Below are 23,689 nucleotides of genomic sequence, written 5' to 3'. Positions count from 1 at the left end.
TGTATCACATTTTATTTATCCATTCCTCAGTTGATAGACATTTGGGTCACTGCTGCAAACATTCATGTACAAGTTGTCATATAAACATGTCTTCAATTCTCTCAGAATGAAAATGGGTTCAACGGATTTCTTCCTTTCCCCTCCTTGGTTCAAGTTAATGGCTCCTTGTAGGCACTTCCAAGTGAAAATTCTCAAGAATTGACCTGCCTATCTCTTCAGGTTCACCTGCAGCAAGTCTCTTTAGACAAAACCCACATATAGACTTACCTGGTGGTCCTCAGTACATCATGCTCTCTCACAACCACCTGCTTTGGTAGATTCTCTTCACATGGCCAGTAATCTTCCTCGATTATTTGACTAAAATATTCAAGACTGCTCAACTGCCACCGCCTCCTCCGCAAACTTACATTTCTCCCTAAAGTCCCCCTCGCATACATCCACGGAGTATTTCCTGCATTGTATGATCATCGCTCACATGCTCATTCTCACTAGAATACAAGCTTCTTAAAGACAGTGTTCATCCTGAGTGTTTTCATTTCCTTTATCAAACCAATAAACAGTGCTTTAGAGAATGCTCACGATGAACACTAAGTGCCAAGTACTAAAGGCTTTATTATGAACTTATTTGCTTTTCATAATAACCCTGAAGTAGGTATTATCATCACCCCCACGTTACACATAAGAAAACTGCAGCGAAGAGAGGTTAACTACCTTGCCCGATGCTATTTAATACCACTAGAGCAGGTATCCGAACCCAGATGATCCGGCCCAGACTATGCATTCGACCTCTTTGACTTCTGTACTGAAGAGGTGCCTAACATGTACTTGTTGAATGAGTAAATGAAGGGCCAAGGCCTTCAACAGAAGTCAAACAAACTTAAAGACAGCTACATTTTAAAGCAATTAAAAAGTTTGATTTTATTAAGTTTTTTCTCTATGAAGCCCAAGCCATAAAGACCAGGGAAAGAAGTCTAGGATAAGATTTCTGTTGTCTAGTGTTATGAACTGAATGTCTGCGTCCCCTCCAAATTCCTATGTTGAAACCCTAATCCCCAGCATGGCTGTATTTGGAGATGGAGCCTCTAAGGGAATAACTAAGTTTAAATGAGGTTATATGGATGGGTCCCTGATCCAATACAATTAATGTCCTTTTAAGAAGAGACACGAGAACCTGCCAACAAGGAGACACCTCACCAGAAATGAATTTGTCGACACCTTGATTACAGACTTCAAGCCTCTAGAACTGTGAAATCAAATTTCTGTTGTTTTGGTCACCCAGTCTGTGGTGTTTTGTTATAGCCACTCAAGCAGACTAATACTATTTCTAATGGCTGAAGTCTGGAAAACACCTATTTTCCTTCACTGATTTCAGGAACCAGCTGCTTTAACAGTGTTCTCTTTCCCTTGGACTGGATTTGAGCTTCTTGTTTGTTTGTGTTGGTTTTTTGTTGAAATGAAATTCTATGGCTCCATTTAATCCAGCCTTCTTTTTACCACACAGAGGTCAACACTTGCTGTTCTATTTTTCCCTGTCAACATTTCCTACAACTATAGACTGTCTTCCTTTTCATCACCTTAGCTAGCTAATTCCCGGCCTATGCAGAAACTCAATTATCATCCTAAAAATGTGTACTTACCCAGTCTTCTTACTGACACCAGCCACGTTTTTCTTATTTATAACACTAATGTATTTTCCTTCTCAATGGTACTTCACTTGCAAGCCTGCTCGAACTGTGGGGTGAAACTTCGTGCTTTCTGAGGGACCTCGAGTTTCAGCTGTCTGTCTGGGCGTTCTCAAACAAAACAAACTTTTTTCTTATTATAAAAACTTCCAGACAGACAGAAATAGAAAGAACATACCTTTCACAAAGACCCGACATTATCAGGATTTCTGCCACGCCTGCTTAAGCTACTCCACTTCCTCTTCCTTGCTGACATTATTTCAGAGCAAATCCCAGGCATCAAGTCCACTGAACTATATGTATCTCAACATGCATCATTTTTAAGAGGGAAACATTTTCTTTTATAACCATAATGCAATTATCTAAACTAGGAGAATTAACAGTAATTCTTTTGTTCGCAAGCTTTTGGAGTGAAATAATGCACTCAAAATTTTATACTATAAAAAGTTAGTACTGCCTTAGAATAGCAATATCCTGTAGCCTCCAAACAATTTAAAAATGAAATTTAGTATGTTCTGAAATGTAAGGTGCTGACCTACCATTCAACTAAAGCTGAGCTCAAGAATGCCTAAGACAATTCTTAAAAACACACAGTATCAAGACTTTAGTCATTGCACATTATTTTAATAAAAAACAAACTGCTTTGCACAAACATACAGATCTCAAATTGTAACATTAAAATACAGAATGCAATAAAGTGGCTATGTAAATTTTCTGAATACAGACAGACTTCGTCACATTTTGACATTTATGATTAACACATAATAAACACGAGAAGTATAGATTTTCCAACCTCATGATTATTAAATTCCTTTGCAAATGAATGAAGTATAATCATTAAAAGGGGAAACAGTTGGCAAGTTAGATGGCCCTTCCTACATTGTATTAATGTGAGTAAGAGACACAGTAAGAGCTATAAGAAACTGTAGTTTTATGTTTGAAGTATGGGCAATATAGCTTTCTCAGACTTCTACCAATGATTATATCCTTAAATATAAACATCCTTAAATATAAAATAGTTCACTTTGATTAAATCTGTATTTGTTCCACATGACAATTTGTTAATGTATTATTCTGATATATATTTTTGAACTAGAGTCATATACAAAGAAATAATAAGAAATCCTATAAAAAATTACTCCCAAGTCAAATTATGTTTAAAAGTTAAAAGGTCTATAGAACACAAAGTGTGGGCAAGAAATATTGACTATGTGCCAATTTTTGTTTCTAAGAGTTTTGTACAAATAATAGTTGTCTTATAACACAAAACAAGAATAAACTCCTAAAATTAATCCCATAGATCTAAATTTTTTAGCTGAACTGGAGTGACAAAGTCAAAGCCAGTCTTGTCATTTGCACATTAATTCGATAAAACTGCACTGAAAACAAAAAACACTCAAAAACAGAAACAAAAAAACCCCTGCATGTGTTCCTGTGCAGAACTGGTGAGTCCTGTTAGCACTTAAATAAAGACAACTGTTACACAGCTCTTTTTTAAAGAAAGCAGAACATCCAGAAAACCCAACAGAATATTACTCATGAAATTCCTTAAAAGCTGTAAGGCAGCCAAGAGTAGATGGCATTTAAGGACAGTAAAAGATTGCACTGTTAATATTCACTGATGGGCTTTGTGTCAACATTTTAAAACTATGCTTTTCATAGACTAGAGATGAAATGTTTAGATGAAATACATTACATCATATCCCAGAACAGAGCTACTACATCTGTATAAAGAAATCACTAAAGAGTTACTTGTTTTAAATGAAGTCCTGTCTAGGCATTACACTTTAATCTAACTGTTGACAGTGCCTAATTTCAACTCCCAAGATAAACAAAAACAGCTTATGTATCAAGATTAATTCTCTTTGGCCGCAATGGATACCATTTTCTCTGGGGGCAGTCTTTAGTTTGCTTTCTTTTCAGTACCACGTTAGTGGTTTTCCTGGTAGAAGTCTCTGTTGGTGTCGTTTCTATTTGTGTTATAAAGCTCTCAGGTTTAACATCTGGCTTCCTATTACAACTGGAAAAGACTTCTTGGTGGATTCTCTGGAGCTGAATAATAGGCTGCATCTTTAAGACTTGGGAAAATCCATTTCCTTGTTCAATTAATGCAGGCAAGGACTTAAAAAAAAGTAAACAAACAGTAATACTCAACATTAATCTCATGTTGAAACACAAACACAGGGACAGACACAACACTCTAGAATTTTAATTCTTCAGGTCAAGGCTTTTTCTAAGACCTAATTTTTGGGGTTGTAAATATTCAACTTTACCTTAAAATACCAGTTTTAGCTGAGGAATATATATATATTAGTATATTTTTACTGATTTCAGAGAGAGGAAGGGAGAGGGAGAAAGAGATAGAAACATCAATGATGAGAAAGTTGTAATTGATCAGCTGCCTCCTGCACGCCCCAGACTGGGGATCGAGCCCGCAAGCCGGGGCATGTGCCCTGACCGTGAATTGAATTGTGATCTCCTGGATGCTGCTAGGTTGATGTTCAACCACTGAGCTATGGCCAGCCGGGCTAGCAGAGGAATTTTAACTAAAAGCTAAGACTAAAAAGATATGTTCTATTCCTACAAATGCCTAGTAGTAAAATAAAACTTTGGCAGAACAGGAGGTAACAGAATTTCAGAGCTAAGGATTAAATGTCTGAAATCCCACATTTTAAGATAGTAAGTACTATAGAAGTCTTAATAATCAGGAGCAGGGCACAGAATATTTTTCTTGTAAAGGGCCATATAGTAAATATTTTACCATATGAGGGCCTTACATCTATGTCACAGTTATTCAACTCTTTCACTATAATGTAAAGAAGCCACAGACAAGACAATGAGTAAAGTGAAAAGACACAGCTCTATTCCAATGAAGTTTTATTCACAAAAACAGGTGGTAGGCTGGATTTTAGCCTCGTGTACCAGTTTGTCAACTCTTGATCAGGAACATGCTATGAGAGAAGCATGAGCACCAGAAAATCATGGAACCAATACAAACCACAAAAGAATGTTATGGAAATTTTAAGAACAGGGGAGATTATGAAGTTTAAAAGTAATTTTCATATACTAGAAGTAAAACGTTTTTCTCTTTATGTAAAATAAATGCAAAAAAATAATTTTAATAATATTAAGACTCCAACTTGATATGCTATATACAGTATAGGCTCTGGAGCCAAACAACCAGAGTTTAAATCTGGCTGAGCTATTAATTTGAGAGGCAATCTAATTAGCCTCTCTGTGCCTCAGTTTCTTCATCTATAAAATAGGGAAATAGTAGTACCTATCTCACAGGGTTTTCGAAAGGATTAAATAAGGTGATATAACATATGTAAAGCAGTTAGCTGGTACCTGATCCATACTAAATGCTCACTAAATGTTAGCTGGTATTATTATCCAGAACTGTTTGTTGGACTGCTAACTCTCAGAACTCAATATAACCAACCTTTGAAGAAGCCAGGTATAATACTGGCACATAGTAGATACCTAATAAATGATAGTTATTCTGAATGTTACTGTTGCTTAATTCATTAAAGATCTATTTTTAAAACTACTAAGAGTTCCTAAAACACATGTGGTTGTTAAAAGCAAATATGTATTACATACTTTGTTCATTTTATAATTTTTAGCATGTAGCTTTTACCTTCATGGCTTCACTGATCTCCTTAGCTATTGTTTCTCCTCTGCATTTCAAAGTTTCCACACGAGAGGCTGCAAAGAAACCGCCAAACAGCATTTTACATTTTTAAAATCTAATAACAAGTCATAAAAGACATGCAGATGCCATCTAGGTAAACATCTGTCAGGACTATTCACCTTAGCTCAAGCTTTTTTAGAATAGTTTGTAATCTATTAAAACAAGTGTCCTAATAAATTTATCTAGATACATAAAAAGACTGAAAACATAAGAACAGTAGAGTAAAATTAATAGTTATATGCATAAGATGATAGAAAACAAGAGTTGTATTATGAGTAGTCTTAACATTGTATGCTCCCAGAAGGAAGCCTGCTTGTTCTGTATATCACTCTACCACTATGTTTAACATCTTTAAGCACTATCATCACATTTAAAACAAACATAAGCTAATATCTGATATTTGTACTATTTTGAATTTTAAAGTAAAACATATTTGGACTTAGAATTTGTAATCACACTGTATCAAAGATACCTAAATGGAATTTCTGGAATACACTGTCAGTAATATAAATTTTTCTTTCCTTATTTCTTTGATGCTTTTCTAAGTCCAAGTATATTTTATTTTTTTCTAATTTTTGTTATAAATGTTCACGACTACTTCATAACAAAACTGCATGTTCAATGACGGAGGGATAAAAATCCTACTAAAACTCCCAAGAGAAACTGGAAATGTGAAAAATCATTCCATTATGAAATTGTTTACAAATTAGTTTTTAGAAGAGTAGTTCTTGCTAGAAATTTCTTAAAGTCTAAGTATATAACTATGTTAGGAGGACTATAGCTTTATCAGCCACTAGCAAATAAGGCAAGAAAAGAATTTCTTTTATAGCTGCTGTTTTTCTTTCTTCCTCTCCTTAGCTCAAAAAAGTGAGAATACTTCTAGAAAAAAAAGGAAATGAATAGAAAAAGCAACTATGAGAAAGAAGGCACTTCAAGGAGAAAGGCAAAGATAACATGATGGCCTCAAGAAAGGGTTCTTGCCCTGGTCAGTTTTGCTCAGTGGTTAGGACGTCAGTCCGAGGACTAAAGGGTCCCGGGTTCGATTCCAGCCAAGGGCATGTACCTTGGTTGCAGGCATGGTTGGGGTGCATGCTGGAGGCAACCAATCAATGTGTCTCTCTCACATCGATGTCTCTCTCTCTCTCCTATTCTCCCTGAAAAAGCAATGGAAAAAATATCCTCAGGTGAGAAAAAGGAAAAAGAAAAGGTTATTAACCATTTTTGTTACCAGAAATATCTTTGGAAATTCAGTAAAGCCTATGGACTCTTTCTCAGAATATGTTTTAATGTACTTTTTAAAAATTGAGATATAATTTACATACAGTGAAATGTATATCTTAAGTTTAGCATTCAACTACCTTTAACAAATATATACCAGAACACAGATGTTTCCATCACTCCAGAAAATTCTCTTGTTCCCCTTCCCTGTCAATCTGCTCTATAAGAAGCAACCATTCATGTGATTTCTATCATTATACATTAGTTTTGCTTACTCTAGAATTTCAGAATGTTTTAAAATTTAAAAATATGTTTAAAAATTGTATAGGTAATATGTGTCCCTTTATTAATGATTTAAATTACAACATCGAGTGGCAGGTCTAATTATCATAATATGAAAATAATGAGTATAAACAATATTTGAGGTATTTGCAACAACTGAAATTGAAAATATCTGTGGCTTCTAGTAGCAAAGAAAGTTACAGGTACTGCTAGTACTACCACCACTTCCTGCATTCAAAATGGACAGGAAATGCTAAATTTCAGTTTGAGGTTAGTAAAAATAGCAGTGTAATTTTTTTCCTATCCAAGCCCATAGTCCCCTGTAAGAATTGTATTTATTGTACCCATGAAAACACAATGGGCATATTATTTGAAATTACAGCTAACATACTGTTTAAAAATAAGTTTATTCTATGTTTCCCAACTATGCAGACACTCCACATATCTAGACCCAGGTGGAGTTACATGTGTTTATGTGTATGTGTGGGTATAAAGTCATTAAGCTGTGCACTGTATGTTACACCCTAATATATACACGCATACACACAATAATGAACAAAATCCTTTTTAATATTTACTCTAGAAAGTTGTCTTACTTTTATGTATAAGGCAAGGTAATCATATTCTTCTTCATTGTTACCGCACAGTTTACAAAACAATCTATCATCCAAGGTATCCTTAATTTTTTATAAACATGTTCTTTTTTAAAAAAAATTATCTATAAACGCACACTGATGGACAACAATAGCTGTTCTCCACCTGTTGCACAAGCAATGACAATGTAAAAAGTGCCAATAGTAGTTTGGGTTTGTGTGTAAAAAGGAGTCAGGCCCAGGCTTGTATAATTATAAACATATTTTCACACATGAATGTCTGGTGGAATATTCTAAAGTTGTGCTGGGCATAGAAGACATTCAGTATTCCTGTCTCCTGACTACAAAATTCCAGCTGTAACCTCCCTTTACTGTGGTTAACCGAAAACTTTTCAACCCCCACTTTTTCAAAAGGGCCACTAGGGGGCAGTACTGCATCCAGTGAGAACCAAGGTGTTTTTATTTCAGGACTCACTTGGGAACAAGAACTTCATACTCTTAACCTCAGACTCCCAGTGTTGAACAATGTCTGACACGCACAGCAGGGGCTGGATACTGTGATGGACGAGGCTATGGTAGAGGGTGCTGTGGAGGCGCAAAGAGGGGGAGGTCAATCCCACAGGGGAACTGAAAGGAGAGGAAAAGTTTCACAGGTATTGAGAGCTGCCTTAGAAGGCGCTGGGGCTGGGGCTGGGGGCTGTAGGGCAGAGGAAGCGCTACACCAAAACAAGGGAATAAATCAAGACGAAGAAAATACAGGAGCCAGGAAACATGACTCAAAACAGCAGAGTAGGAAAGGAAATTCCCAGGGCGATGAGGAAGGAACAGGCAGGATGTAAGCTTTGCACTGGGCCTAGAGAGCAACAGTCCAGATCAGACAGAAGACAAAGGCTCCCAGGAGTCTCTCAAGAAAGAGGAAAGGGTTTACACTTGGGCTTGATGGACAGCCTAGTGTTTACCACGGTGAGAGGAATTTCACAGTTCTACTGGAGTGTGTGGGAAAGAATTACTGAGAGACATAGCAGGAAACACAGCAAACAGAAAACTACAGCAATTGTTATTACAAATATTAATACCAAATACTACTGTTTTTTTGACAAAGTGAGAGATTAAAAGTGAAGCTAATGAGTGTAGATTATTCTTTTGAGAAACTTGGTTGCAAAAAGAAAACGAGAGTTCAAGCAAGAGAAAAGACAACGGCATGAAACGTTCCCTACCTGACCCTGAGAGCCACCCTACAGCAGTGGGAGCGAGCATGCACCGCCAATCGATTGCATGCAATACCTGAGCAACCCTGTGGAGCAAGCAGGGTTCATCAGCCTCCCTTCACAGATAAGGGGGCTGAAAATGTACCCAGCTTCGACGAGAAGTGGAATCATACTTCCTAGAATCCAAGACACGTGCTCTTCTATATTCCACACGTAACTTTCCAAAATATCACTTTGCCAAAAATCATACTATACTCCTAAGAATAAAATCTAAAAGTGGTAAAAAACTAGCTCCAACATAATGAAAACCTCTTGAAATAAAAATATATTACCCCTAGTAAAAAATTAAAAATAGAACAATGCTATAGTTAAATCATTTTAACTATTAAGGGAATTAAATTCCTTTAATTAAAAACTAAAATGAGTCAATAATTTTACGAATAAAACCAAACACACAAAGATTTTTAAAAAACATATGAAGAGGAGAAAAAAAACACAAAAATGATCACTAAATATGACTGTGCTACCTGTAAATGCATCAGAAAAGCATTTTCCAACATTAATATCTGCTTAGGAAATTTCAAAATATATCAACTATTCACTAACTCTCTCAAGATTATTTTGTAACTAATAGAGCACATAGATACTCCTGATACACATACATTTGACTTAAGACTGTCTCCCATGCCGAGGGCTGCTTGCTGTCCTGCAGCAGATGGAGAGGCCCTTCCTCCAGACACATTCCCAGTGGCTTTCTCTCCACAGCCTCCATGGAAACATCTTCATGGCACCACTATTTACTCTCGCATCATAAACAAAGGTGTTTCCCTAAACACGTAACTATTGGGATCCAAACTATTCTCCCAAACCCTATTTATACAACATGTAGTAGAACTAATGTGCACCAGAAATGGGATTTTCCTAATATTTTTCATCATAAGTGTGTAGTAGTTCAGCTACATTACAGGTTAAACAGGTCTTTAAAGAGAAGCCCAGAAACTTACCTATTTATAATACCATTTGTAAATGTTTTTCAGGGTAAAATGCATTTCAAATTCCAAAGCTCAGATTAAATATGAATTCTTAAAACATAACAATTTGTAAGTGGTGGCTACCTGTAAAAATACCGGCAGTAGCATAAGCAAGCTGACATTATTAGGCAAGAAGAGGAACTGGCTCTTAAGTCCTCAGCTTGTAGGGTCAGCAAAAGAACTGAAGTCTCATCAAGTCTAGTGTAGAGAAACTTAAAATAGTTCCTTGTCATCACATGTTTAGTGAAGGACAAGGGGGAAAAAAAAAAGTCTCTTCAATTAACTTCAAAGAACATTTTGAAAAAGAAGACAATATGGGAGCAATTATTAGTTTTATTAGTAGGATCACAAAAGATTATGAAAACTCATCTTACTGGTCGACAGCTAATCAGAAGGTTGATGCAAGGATATTAAAAACAAGTTTGCTCTTAAAAATGTGGAAGTTAGGTACCCTTGAGGACAATGCCTTCCCTAGTCACTGGCTTTCCAAAACATAGGGAAATGAAAAAGCGGAAATGAAAGATTGAGTAATCAACCTAGTTTTGCTTTCAGGTCACTGCACTGACTAAACTAGGAAACAAACTTCCAAAAGCCTGCACAAATTCAAAAATTCATCAGAAAGGCATTAATTAAGTGCTTCCTTTCTATTTCCAATGTATTTTATGAGCATGAATGAACGAGCATGTGTAACACAGGATGTCTGGCTGGTACTGGTTCTAAAGGAGTAATACAGGCATAAGAACCATGAATAGTAAAGCAGCATCCCCAGTAAAAAAGAAACCAAAAACTGAGCAGTGATTTATGACTTTCTGGAAGATAACCCTACACTACAACTTAAACAGGTAGCAGGTATGTAATCCTCTGCATTCACTCCCACCTGCACCTCATCAACTCCTTCAGAACTGAAGAGCTGTATCTCTCTCAAGGCACCATAGACTTTCAAACTCCTAGCTGTGTTATCTGGCCTCAGTCAAGTCCTCACCTTATCCTGTAATGCTCTTTCCCTCTACTCCCTCCACTGCAGCCTCAGTGGTCTTTTGTTCCACAAATATTCAAGCCCATTCTTGACTTAGGAACCTTGTCCTAGCTCTTCTAATTGAAAAGCTCTTCCTCTTGTCACAAGATAAATTCCTTCTTGTTACTTCCTCACAAAAGTGTTTCCCACATCTAAACACATCACCCTAGCACTGACGTTATTTATTTTTAGATTTGTTTATACTCTCCTGCTCCCACAAGAATGTACAATCCATAGAGAAAGGACCTTGTCTGTGTTGGCTACCAATATATCCTGCACACTGAGAAAAATCCTGGCATTTAGTAGACACTCAGTGAATATATTGAATGTGTGGATAAATAATGGTCATTCCTGAGCACAGTGCTAAATGCAAACTGAAGTAGGAAAGCTCATGGACCTTTCAGTTTTGTGAGAGACCAAAAGCAAGGGAACACACAAATACTTAGATATTGTAACAAATGCTATTAAGGAAACAGTGTTATGATAGAGAACTGAGGAGAGGCTATTTTAACTAGGGTGGTTAGAGCAAAAATGAAAGTGTCTGAAATGAATTTGGAGAGGTGGGTGGGAGCTAGATCGTGTTAGGGAATGCTAACAAGTTTGAAGTTTATTATATATTTTAAAATTGCGAGATTTTAGGATTTTAAGCAGAGGAATGAAAGCTGATTTGTGTTTTTAAAAGTATCTTAGACTTCTAGTGAAGTTGGCTTGGAAGTTCACAAACTCCCAATCTTTGTCCAAAACATTATTGGACAAATACAAAAAATTTAAAAAGCATATCCCAAAGCATATACAAAATTAATATTTCTATGAACCAGAAAAAAAGTAGAAAAGTATACTAAATCAATTAAGTCAAATATCAACCCCCCCCCATGCATACATTTACACTACACTTAAATGGTTTTATGAATGAATCTTATCCCCTCTTCAAAAGACAAATAACCTCTAAGTCTACAAACTGTTTTATGAGGGCGGTATAGCCTTGATGACAAAATTGAAAAGGGACAGTACGTTTTAAAACACCACATGTTCATTTTGTGTGTGTGTGAGAGAGACTATTGATGCAAATATTCAACAGATACACTAAATAAAAAGTACAGAAAATCTTAATTCAACAGTATATGAAAAGAAAAATATATTAATGAGAAACTGAGGTTTTCTCTATGAATGCAAAGATAACCATTAGAAAAAAACGTATCAGTTATTTGTTAATTCACCATACTATCAGAGTTAGAGTAAAAGAGCAAGTAATCTAGACACAAGGGAACTTTATGAGTGATGGAAAATGTTCTATGTCTAAACTGTGGTGATGGTTACATTGTTGTATGCATTTGTCAAAACTCAAACTGCACACTTAAAATTGATGTATTTTATTATATGTAAATTATACCTCAATAAAGTTGGCTAAACAAATTGATGATCCTAGTTGATACAAAGTATTCAATAAAATTAAACATTTTTCATAATTTTAAAACATTACCACTAATCACCACTACTATTCAATATTATACTAGAGATTCTAGTCAATGTAGTCTCTCTCTCTCTCTCACACACACACACACACACACACACACGTGTAAAGTTAGAAAAAAGACAAATCCCATCATTACTTGCAAATGAATTACCTACATTTAAAGGAATCTAACTGAAACCAGATAAACCTCTAGAAATAGTTTTTTAAAAATCGACTGTGCCTGATGTCTATACAGTGGAATGGAAGAGAACAAGTTGAAATAGAAAGCCCTTCTAGAAAGCGTGTGTAGAAATCCTGGCTAGAATAATGGTGACCTAGACTAGAGGTGATAATAATGAGATGAAGTAGATTAAAGTGAGATTATATTTCAAAGGCACAATTCGTAGAATTTACTGATGAACTGGATATGAGGGGCTCAGGAGAGGGAAAGCTCAAGGTTGACTTCTGGCTAAAGCTGTATGAACATGAAGGTGCCATTTTATCAGACAGAGGAAACTGGGAAAGGAACCAGTTAAAGGGCATGACAGAATCCTATTTTAAGTTCATCTCTTATTTCTTCCACTCAGACAGTTTTTTATGTGGAGAATCTGTCTGCTTTACCTTTGTCTGTATTTCCTAAAGTTCCTAACTTAACTATGCCAAATCAACGTTATACACACTATGTACAGTTGGTCCTCTGTATCTATGGATTCTACATCCATGGATTCAACCAGTGGACTGAAAATATTTGAGAGAAGAAAAAAAAAAGCTATGTTGTTGCTGACATGTATGATATAGTTAGGCCTATGATGGTTGCGTCTGTACTGAGCTTTGTTTCTCATCATTACTCCCTAAAAATACAGTATAACAACTACTTACACAGAATTTACATTGTATTAGGTATAAATAATTTAAAAATAATTTAAATTATACAGGAAAATGTGAGTAGATTATATGCAAATACTATGCTATTTTATATAAAGGACTTAAGCATCTGTGGATTTTGATATCTGTGGGGGGACCTGGAACCAATCCCTGTCCCAGATACCGAGGGATGACTGTATTGTTCTGAAAACCAGACAACCTTCTTTAAAAGTGTCAGCTTTCAAAAACATTTGATATCACTTAATAATCTAATAAAAGAAACTTTCAAGAACTTCCAATAAATTTTCTCATGCAACTTATTTAGATTTTTAGGTTTCATATAAATTTTTGCTTTCCACATACCTCTTAAGCCATTTTAGTTAATTTCATATGATTTTACAAGATAGATGCATTATAAGCTATACAGTATTATAAGACACACCATTGTAAATGGGAAAAAATTTATAATAGGGTTATTATTTCATAGCATCTCCTTATCAAATACTGCTCAGGTATTTTAGTTACAGTTTATAGAGCCCCTTATTTCACATGATTCATAACACAATCTCAAATAACAGGACATTTCTGTAATATTTAGTGATAGAGTTGATATTCAAACCTAAAGCATCAGGTTCCATATCTAGAATTCGTCATAAAGATACTAATGCTTGAAGTGACTTGTCCAAGGATGTAGAGCTAATGAAACTGTAAGTTAATTTTGCTGTGCTTAAAGAACTCATGCTATTCTAAGCTTATAAACAATATGAAAATGTATAATGACAAAAACCTCCTCAAAATTTATCTAGAAGACAGATTCTGATTATTCCTTTGCTTACTTCTGAAGTCAGCAAGTCTGATACAGAGATTTTTCTAATACTACATAACTGGAATAGTAGGAATAAAATCATGTAGACCTTCAAGGGATCATTAAAGCAAATTTGTTTTCCTTCCTAAGATAAAAAGGTCACCAAGTTCCTTTACAGGAGAATTAACTGTATCTAAAAAGTCATAATACTTGAGTATATTATGATACCACAAGTTTCAATTCTTATTTTTATGTTGCTCAAAACCAAAACAAGTATATTTCAACCACTGCATTTTGGCAACTATCCCTTTTTGGTGAACCATGACAATAAAGCATTAGGTCCTAGGTCAATTTTTATTTTAAACACAGTGAATGCTGTGATTTTTAGCAATTTCAGAGTATCTTTATGCTGTACTTACCCCTCTCAGTTTATTTCATTAGCTTGGGAAATTTGGGGAGGGCAGGGGGACCTATTAGGAAGTAGTTTGGAATTCAACAAAGGTAAAGTACTCAAAACCATGAATAGAAAACCATGAATATAAATATCCCTTACAAATAAATCGAGGTCTTAACCATTCTTCTAATAGCTCAGAAACAGTATTTTAGAGTATCAAAAGTAAGTCCCAAAAGGTTTCTTAGGAAAATTGTTGTAAGTTTTTAAATGTGAGAATGGAGCCATTTAAAAATATTTATGAACCACATTTTGAGCAATGCCAGTTCTGTTTCTGGATTTACAGAACTTTGTATCAATTTGATACCTCTGTTTTAGAGGATGGATTTAAATGGAAACAGAAGTGAATTGAAAGGCATAACAAGTGTGTATATCTCTCTTTAAGTTCAACATTGTATTTTTAGTGGATTTCATTTGGTAAAGGATGAAAAAAGCCAGCGAAGGTCACGACACTGGGAGTAACACCACGAGCACTCAATAGTGTAACTCTGGCTGCGATGCAAAGAATAGACAGTGTAATAGCAGTTAGAGGTGGGAGAGAAACATAACAGAAGTTGGAGACTGGAAAGGTGTTATAATAGACTAGGTCAGGAGAAAGCTCCTGATTCCTGGGCCCTACTCCTAGGGATTCTAGTCAGTAGATTTAGAGCAAGTTCCCATGATCCTTAGTGAAGAGCTAAACATGGATGACTGGGAGTGAATTACAGCACCAAAGAGAAGACACCCTTGATACTGACACCTTTAAGAGTATCAGGAACCCATAAAAATTACAAGCTGATGCTGCATTTTTACCACAAAGAAATAGACTCACCTGGATCAGGGTCATATTTTAGGTCCAATGGGTGTACAACAGGGTGGTATTCCTTCTAAATATAATATAAATTAAAACAGATTTAATTTCACCGCTTAATGACTCATATGAACATTTTCTTCAGCTAATGTAAGCAAATACACTATTAGTCAGTAGTACTATTCTTTTGAAAACAAAAACAAAACACAAAAATTAAATCATGCAATCTTAGGGAAAGGGGAGGAAAAGAAAAGATTAATCTAAGTCTGCACTATACCTTTTATAGTATTGCCACCTACTGCATGCACTAAGAAACTGCACCGTCAAAAATCTTAAGGAAAGCAATCAAGCATATTAAAGGGACAGAGACTAAATCCTGTGTTTCAAGTACTAGGTAGTCTCCAAATTATGAATAAACTGTTTTTCAAAAGTTCACTTTAAGACGTGTTTGGAACTGAGAACTCATATTCCCACAGAAACTCTGTTTTAGAAAGTGGCTGCCACTGCTAAGGCAGCACATTAAAGCTTACGTATCCTGTGACACACTGGGACTATAGTAGCAGTTATAAGAACAGGATCCACAATTCAGGCAAAAAGAAAGAGGAAAATGTTCCTTCTTACTCCTGTCCAAAGCTAGCAAGAGACAAAAAGGTTTTTTAAAAAGCTGTCTTGGAGGGACTGGGGGTGGTGGTGGTAGAAGGATTGAGCAAGAGAGAGGGAGAGGGGGAAAAGCTGTTTTTAGTACCTTCACCCCATCCATCTGCATCACTTTTTAAACTTCCACAGCAGTGCCCCACCTAGGCATGCCAACCTTCTTTCTTTTATGCAATACTGATTACTAGGTTTTCTTCAGGGAGGGAGGGATAGTTAACAGGAAGGGAGACACTAAAATATAAACACATTTTGAATGTCTTTCATAAGAAAATTTTAAAAAGGGGGTAGGGAAATGAAATAGGGTATTTCTCTGAAGAATAAGTGCTACAGAAGAAAATAAGAAAAATTCTGCTCATAAGTATTTTTTCTCAGAATGACTAAAATATTTTAGATAAAGTACCTGCTTTTACTGTCTAAAACAATTCCTGAAAGGAAAGCAATCAAAGATTTATATGTAAAGTATGCTCATTTCAAAAACTAAGAACAGTATATCACAATGTAAAACAACATGTATTTCTAGCTGCAGAGGCAAAGCCACTCCCAGCACACCTACTCTCGACCCATCATGATTTGGGGAGCTAAACAAATTACACACAACTCATAAAGCAAATTTCAGTATTATGAACAGGTACTCAGTCTTCACCATGAATTTAACTGAAGCATCTTCCAAAATATATAATCGTTTATAAATAATCATATACAAATAACAAAGAAAGAAAAAAAGAAAAGCCTTAAAAAATAAATCTCTTTTTTTTTCTTCCTGGCCTCAGAATTATAAAGCCATTGTCAGTCCTCCATCTTCAAAGTCTATGTTAGTATGTGAGAACAGGAAAAAATCTTCAAGAGACAAACAGTAGTAATTGAGGCAGGAAAAATGAAAAAACAAACAAACAAACAAACAAAACCCAAAATGCCATTTATCTCTACATGGATCTTATACATTAATTTTTTTATTGTAGTAAAACAGACATAAGATTTACTATTTTGAAGGTAAATCATCTTACCAGAATTTCTTGTTTTGCTTTTATAATTTTTATGACACATTCAAGGATCTTTCTGGGATACTGCTTACGTTTTGTGGCTAAATCTACTATGACTTCATCAAACTGATCTTCAAGTTCTTTGATATCAGAATCTATTTCAAGAGAAAAAAAATATTTTAAAAATTCCTTAAAACACACTGTTTATATTCTACATAGAAATGTAATGTAAATAAACTAAATTTAGAAAATACAAAATAATTAAGGAAACCAATTATGACAAATTAATGGATGCCCTCACTTTGGTGATTGATCCATGCACTGAACAAATGATTAATCAGAGAAATACAAAGATGAATATACATGACCCCTGCTTTCTAAGATAGCTCACGGTTCACCGGAAGAAGCAGACAGATAATTGCAAAGCAACCTGATAAATGCAACAGAGGTCTGAACAAAATGCTACCAGGATACAGAACAATGGAACACTAACTCTGCCTATGGAATTTAAGACTTTAAAAAGAAAGTCTTAACATTTGAGCTGGGCCTTGGAATGTTAAGTGTAAATCCACTGGATAAAAAGAGGTAAGAAAAAATAATAGGGGAAGGATTTCAGGCAGAGGAAACAGCATCTGCAAGATCACAGAGTCTTTGGGAAACAGAAAAAGTTCTAAATAGCTGGAGGATGAAGTATAAGGAAAGAAGGGTGATAAAAGGACTAGACTGTAAAGGGAATTTAATGTTAGGGACACTAAGAAGTTGACTTTTTTATGTGATGAACCAAAGGTGTGACAGTAGCAGTGAGTGGAGTAGCTAGATATGAAATAGGCACAACTGGATAAATAGTAGGAAAAAGTAAAAGATACAGTGACTTTATTTAGCGTCGCCCCATGCACCAAGAGGGTGCCAGCTGATTCCAGGTCAGGGCACACTCCTGGGTTTCGGGCTCGTTCCCCAGTAGTGGGCATGCAGGAGGCAGTTGATTGATGTTTCTCTCTCTCCCTCTCCCTCTAAAATCAATAAAAACATGTTTAAAAAAAAACACTAAAGAGGCCCTGGCTAGGTAGTTCAGTTGGTTAAAGCACAGTCTTGATATGCCAAGGTTGTGGGTTTGATTTCAGGTCAGGACACATACAAGCAACCAATGAATGCATAAATGGGTGGAGGAACAAACTGTGTTTCTCTCTCTCCCTTCCTCTCTCTCTAAAATCAATAAACTAAAAAAGAAAAATTTAAATACTAAAGAGCTTAACTGGTCCGATAGCATGTGTTCTGCTGTGTCAAAGTCTATGCTAGAAATGGATCTATTTAGAGTATAAGCTTCATTAGGGAGAAGTATGATATATATTTTTTGGAAACATTTTGAGACATTGCTGATACATATCAGCATATATTTACATATTGGGTAGAGATAATTGAGGTACATTGGATATGACCTTTCATTTATGTAACAAATATTAAGCCCAACTAAATTACTTCTTTTAAAAAGTGTAAGAGGCATAGTCAGTTCTTACTTTGAAAAGTCACTTAAATGAGCAGCCCTCCCTAAATTTTAATTTATCCATTTGATAAGTTCAACCACTAACCTGAAAGAAATAGTGTGCTATTTCACAATCGGTTTGGGGGGGGGGGATCAAGTCTCCCAGCTAAATCTCCTATGTCAGAAGGAAAGTGGTTTCTTGGGGCCACCTAATGCTAAAGCTATAAAAGTGAAATGTATAAACAATTTGAGCAGGGAAGACTTAGTCATTAATTTAACAAATATTTAGTGGGTGCCTAGTATGTGTCAAGCTAAGTGTTGAAAACACAGTGATGAGAAAAAATATATAGTTCCTGCTCTCAAGGAACTTACATTTTAATTTTTAAATGTGTCTGGTCAATCATCCTAAAATCAAGTCCATTCAGGGTACTCAAGGGGCAGAGAGGAAGTTGGTTTCATTTATATGTATATTCGTTCATTCGTTCACTCATTTGTACAATGATCTCAGTGAATAAAACAGACAAAACCTCTGCCCTTGTGAGGCTTACTTATTGCCTCTCTGTACCAGGATCAGATATAAATCCTATTAATTCTACCTGCTGAACATCTCTTGCACCTTTTTCTTCTCTCCTTTCCCACTGTCATAAGGCAGGTCTGCATCATCTTTTGCTGTACTACCGCCATAACCTCCCTAAGGTCTGCCTGCTTTCAATTCTTCCCTTCTCCAATTCATTCCCACAGAGCCAGCAGCTAGCTTGCCAAAACACAAATCTTTCATGGAAGTTCTACTTTAAAAACCGCCACTGGTTCCCCATTACCTACAAGATAAAGTACAAATGCTTTATCATATCCTACAGGGTTCTGTGATCTGGCCCCGTATTATCTTTCTGGCCATATCTGCCCTTAGTTTTCCCCAACTCACTTCTGACATTTTCAAACATAGTACTCCTTTGTGCCTTTGCACATGCTGTTTTCTTTACTTTAAATGTCCTTCCTACTTCCTGTCTAGCACACTCATTTATTACATGCATTTAACAACCTACTCTGTTATGTCTATCACTTCCCAAAGAGTATGGTGATTCCTTTCCATTTCCTTCCATTAACGAGTTCCTAAATGGTAAGGACATGTCTTTGCATCTATTTCCCAGTATTTGGCATAGTGTATGGCATTTACCAAGTGCCCATGAAAAAAGGTACAAGTGTTATAACTATTTTCCTTCACAGTTATAAGGGGAAAAGGGAACAAAGAATATACATACTCCACCCAAGCTACCAACCTGCCAGGAAATATATGTGCTAATCTAGAAATTGATTAATCCTATTGCTAAAGGCCATCTGTACCAAACAATAAAGCAATTCCAAAGTGACCTCAGAGAAAAAGAGATAAAGACATAGTAATGGCTGTGTAGTTTGAAAATACTCCTAGGTGGTTCTGATGCACTCCCTCTCCCCCAATAATATCTGAGAAATCCAATGCTATTGTTTTTAATGTTTTAATATGTAGACCAGAAACTACAATTTGGTAACTTTGAAGAGATAACTACTATACCGTAATAATCCCAAGGATTAGACAGTGAAGTCTTCTGGGCAAAGTATTATCTCAATGTTGAGAAGAAAAATTATAACCACAGAGGGTTATTTGATGGGTTTGGAATCAACTCAAGGGTATATGAATAATCAGAACAGTTAACAGTGGTATCAAGCTATGCTGGTCAGATCTTTGTAATATCACTATGGGTACAGACAAAACACACTAGTCCTCTTGTCAGGAGAGACCTTTTTCCAGGATACTGCTAAAGAATTCTGCTTCTTTTCCCACACAGGTCATTATTTTTCTACTGAATTTTTTCCTTCCTACACTGAATATTTTCTTTCTACTAAAACTTTGATTTCTTTAGATATATCAATAACATTAGTTAGGGTACAATCAAGTCTGCTTTGGACCAGGAAAATATTGTCTTTTTAAGGAGGTTTCTCCAAATACTGATCTCATCCTTGATATGGTACTCTTATAGTTTAACTTCACATTCCTAAGGGTACTTCAGTATCTACTCTAAGGATCACTTGTAAAAATACAACTTGATTCATAAGGTATTAATCATAGGAACTTTCTGGGCCTGTTTCTTCATCTGGGGATAGTTCCACAGTATTTTCCAATAAACTATTGACAAGGGTACTTTTGAAGATTAATCACATGGAAGTCTCATTGAGAATGCCAGACAGAAAATATAAAGATCAAGGTACCTACTATGTTGTTTACCTCAGATTAAAACTTCAATAGTCTTTTAGTTTTCTCTCCCCACACCTCATTAAAAAAATTTTAAAGAGAAATAACACTGAAAATGAGGATTAAAAATTAGCATTCAAAATAAAATAGCTACAGCCTGGCCGGGCGTGGCTCAGCAGTTGAGCATCAACCTAGGATCCAGGCGATCGGGGTTTGATTCCCGGTCAGGGTACATGCCCAGGTTGTGGGCTCAATCCCCAGTTGGGAGGCGTGCAGGACGCAGCCAATCAATGACTCTCTCATCATTGATGTTTCTATCTCTGTCTCTCCCTCTCCTTTCCTCTCTCTGAAATCAATAAAGATATATTAAAAAAATAAATAAATAAAATAAAATAGCTACAAAAATAACTCAGAAATTAGTAACAGAAGAAAAAAGTTAAGTCACTTACCCCTGAAACAATCATCTGAAGCTTCTTGCCATGCCTGCCCATTTATACTGACGTTCTCCTGCATAGCTGATTCAAAAGTCTGCAATAAATTCACAACAATCAGGTCACTAAAAATACCTTTAAGTACTGAATTTAAATATTTTGGCAAAGTAATTTCAGATTTGTGAAAGTATAAAAAAAGTAGCAGACTAGTCTATTAGTATACTTATTTTCAATGAAGATTCCACCTCAATTAATTCTACCTACATTTTCGCTGGTAGCCATTATGCTACCTATGAGATAATTTGATCCAAATTTTTAAAATATTCTTTTAAACAAAAACATGTACTTCTTAAAAAATAATAAAAGCTAACAAATTTGGGCTCAGTTGAATCTCAAGAGTATAAGTACTAAATACGAAGTGAATGAGTATCATCGTCAACAAGAAGAAAAACATCTGAGCTTAAAATAAAGTGAAATTAATGTCTACTTTATAAAGGACTGTATTTTTTAGAGATGTATACTGAAGTATGTAGGATGAAATGACATGACATCAGGAATTTGCATGAAAATAAGAAGTGTAACAAATTTTTGATAACTGTTAAATTTGGTGATGGACATATGGCTGTTCACTGTACTAGTCTATTTTTTTGTCTGTAAGGTTAAAAATGTTAATACATTAAAAAAATAAAACACTAAAGGAATTTGGTAGTACCACTAAAATTTTAAATGCACATTCCCTATTACCTAACAATTTCACTTCTAGCAATGTACCCTAAAGGGTTATTCTCATAAAAACATAAAGAGGATGTACTAGGAATGTTTATTTTAGCCCTGTTTGAAATTATGAAATATTGAGGGGAAAATAACAAAATTTAAATTCAAAATTAGGAGAATGGTTAAATATTCAATATATCTATACCATGCAATACTTAAAAAGAATGAAGTATGTGTGTACATAATATTGACAAATAAGCATATTTGGTGTGAAGAAAAAAAAAAAAGTGGGAGGAGCAGGTTGCTAATAATACATCAGCATGACACTATTAATGTTTAAAACAAAACAAAAAACCAGAGAGATGTAAAGCCATAAAGAAGGGTGTAGAAGGATTATACCCTCTAAGTATCCTCCAAAATAGTAAGTTATTTGCAAGAAAAAAAGAGGGATGGGGAAGGGAAATTGAAAGATTTTGCTTTATGCTATTTTTTACAATGAGGATGTATTTGGTACATTTTGTATAATTGAAAATAAGAATAAATCAAATAATGCATAATTATGATATAAAGTACATCTTTCACACTTTAAAATTTTATAAAGTAAAATATTTACTTTATAGGTGTTCAAGGATTATCTAAGAATACAAATTGTCTTTGTAGTACTGGCACAATTTTACATATATATATTTTAGAAAATCTGATACTAGATTATGTGGTTTTAGATAGAGGTAAGCCAACATAATTAAAGCCTCTGCTTTTTATTTGCTCTCTTATTTAAAATAAAACACAAGTCAATTCCCTTGGCAGTTTACCTTAGCACTTCCTAGAGAGGGGCAAACTCTAAGATCATTGCACAATAAAAGTCTTCTCCCAAAAAGCTTATACTAAGAGTGTCTCTATGCTTCCCTTGCTTGCAAGGACCACTATGTATACAAAACTGAAATACAGACACACAACTCAGGGAGTGTTTCTTCATTCTTCTTCCACTTAACCTTTATTTTTACTTTTTTGCATTGTGGTCATTCATGCTCACAGGTGTGCTGCATTATAAGATTTTAAACTTTCTTTTCCCTATATATAAAGTGTGTGCTTCCTTATGACAGGCACCAATTCCTCAAATTGATGTACCTTTTCCCTCCAAAAAACTACCTTCTTCAAGGCTTTGCAAAATACTTCAGAAAGGAAGGGGAAATGTGTTATAAGGGGCAGGGTATGATCTTAGAGAAGTTAATGATCAAGACAAGCGTCCTTATCTACTTTTGACTTGTAGGGAAAATGTTTTCACTCTCTTTAGAAGATATTCTAAAAACACGCAAAAGGAAAGACCAGAAGCTAGCCTGGAGACCGACTGACTTCCAGGATTCCCTTTCCTGGAGCAAGAACTCTTCCTAGAGTCTATGTCTGCACTCCAATAGGGCAGCCTCTCTTCACTGAGACTACTGAGGCCTTAAAATGTGGCTAGTCCGAAAGCTGAGCTGTAAGTTTCAGACACCAGATCTGAAAAGCTTAGTACGAACAAAAGAGTGTACAATCTCTCGTTCAAATTTTTTTATTACAAATTAAAACGGCATCTTGGACATAACGGGTTAAGTAAAATATATTAAAATTAAAATCACTTATGTTTTCCTTACTTTGAATTTCAAGTTTCGTACACAGCTCGCCTCGTACTTCTCTACTGACTATCGCTGGTCTATGTGATTAATAATACCTGGCGGCCACCACACCTGTTTCGTTCCCTCGAGTTTCACGGGGGGGGGGGGGGGGGTAGGAGGGGAGGCACCGCTAGCTCGGCCGAAGCCTGGCGCAGGCCCTTGAGCCCTGAAACCCGGGGTAAGAGGGTGATAAAACAAAGTGCTGGCTACTGGGCCCGTACCCACTGCGCGTCTCGCAGCGCAGGCTCCCGAATCTCCTCCGGCAGCGCGTCGCCGAGCTGTCGCACGAAGCGGCCGCACTCTTCCACTAGTTCCGTCACGGCCTGCTTCGAGGTGCAGCGCACGCGGAAGTCCTCACGGGAGGTGGCGGGGACAGAGGTCCGGTCTTCTGTCCCGGCCACTCGCTCCGTATCCCGCGGAGGGAAAACGCCCACCGACTCGGGAGCCCCCGCCATTTTCCCGGTT

The 23,689-nt window shown here is 35.9% G+C and overlaps 1 protein-coding gene across 1 annotated transcript; it reads right to left on the bottom strand.

Annotated features, from left to right (window-relative positions):
* Positions 1-2,285: 2,285 nt before the first annotated feature.
* On the bottom strand, positions 2,286-23,689 carry NSL1 (NSL1 component of MIS12 kinetochore complex). The gene is made up of 6 exons (XM_081121791.1): positions 23,446-23,689; positions 20,877-20,955; positions 16,745-16,875; positions 15,108-15,162; positions 5,323-5,390; positions 2,286-3,803 (listed from the first exon to the last, which is right to left on the bottom strand). Exons 1-6 carry the CDS (start codon positions 23,677-23,679, stop codon positions 3,525-3,527), a joined length of 846 nt encoding a protein of 281 aa, XP_080977917.1. The 5' UTR covers positions 23,680-23,689; the 3' UTR covers positions 2,286-3,524.

Source organism: Miniopterus schreibersii (assembly GCF_964146895.1).
Source record: "Miniopterus schreibersii genome assembly, chromosome: 19".
NCBI lineage: Eukaryota > Metazoa > Chordata > Mammalia > Chiroptera > Miniopteridae > Miniopterus > Miniopterus schreibersii.
This window is presented reverse-complemented; position numbering and strand designations above follow the sequence as displayed.

Excerpts from the sequence above, each read along its gene's own strand:
- NSL1 (XM_081121791.1), bottom strand. The coding sequence starts at position 23,679 with ATGGCGGGGGCTCCCGAGTCGGTGGGCGTTTTCCCTCCGCGGGATACG. Across the intron at positions 20,956-23,445 it reads CGCTGCGAGACGCGCAGTGG|ACTTTTGAATCAGCTATGCA; the intron begins GTACGGGCCCAG and ends AATTTATTGCAG. Across the intron at positions 5,391-15,107 it reads AAAATATGACCCTGATCCAG|CCTCTCGTGTGGAAACTTTG; the intron begins GTGAGTCTATTT and ends GTTTCTTTGCAG.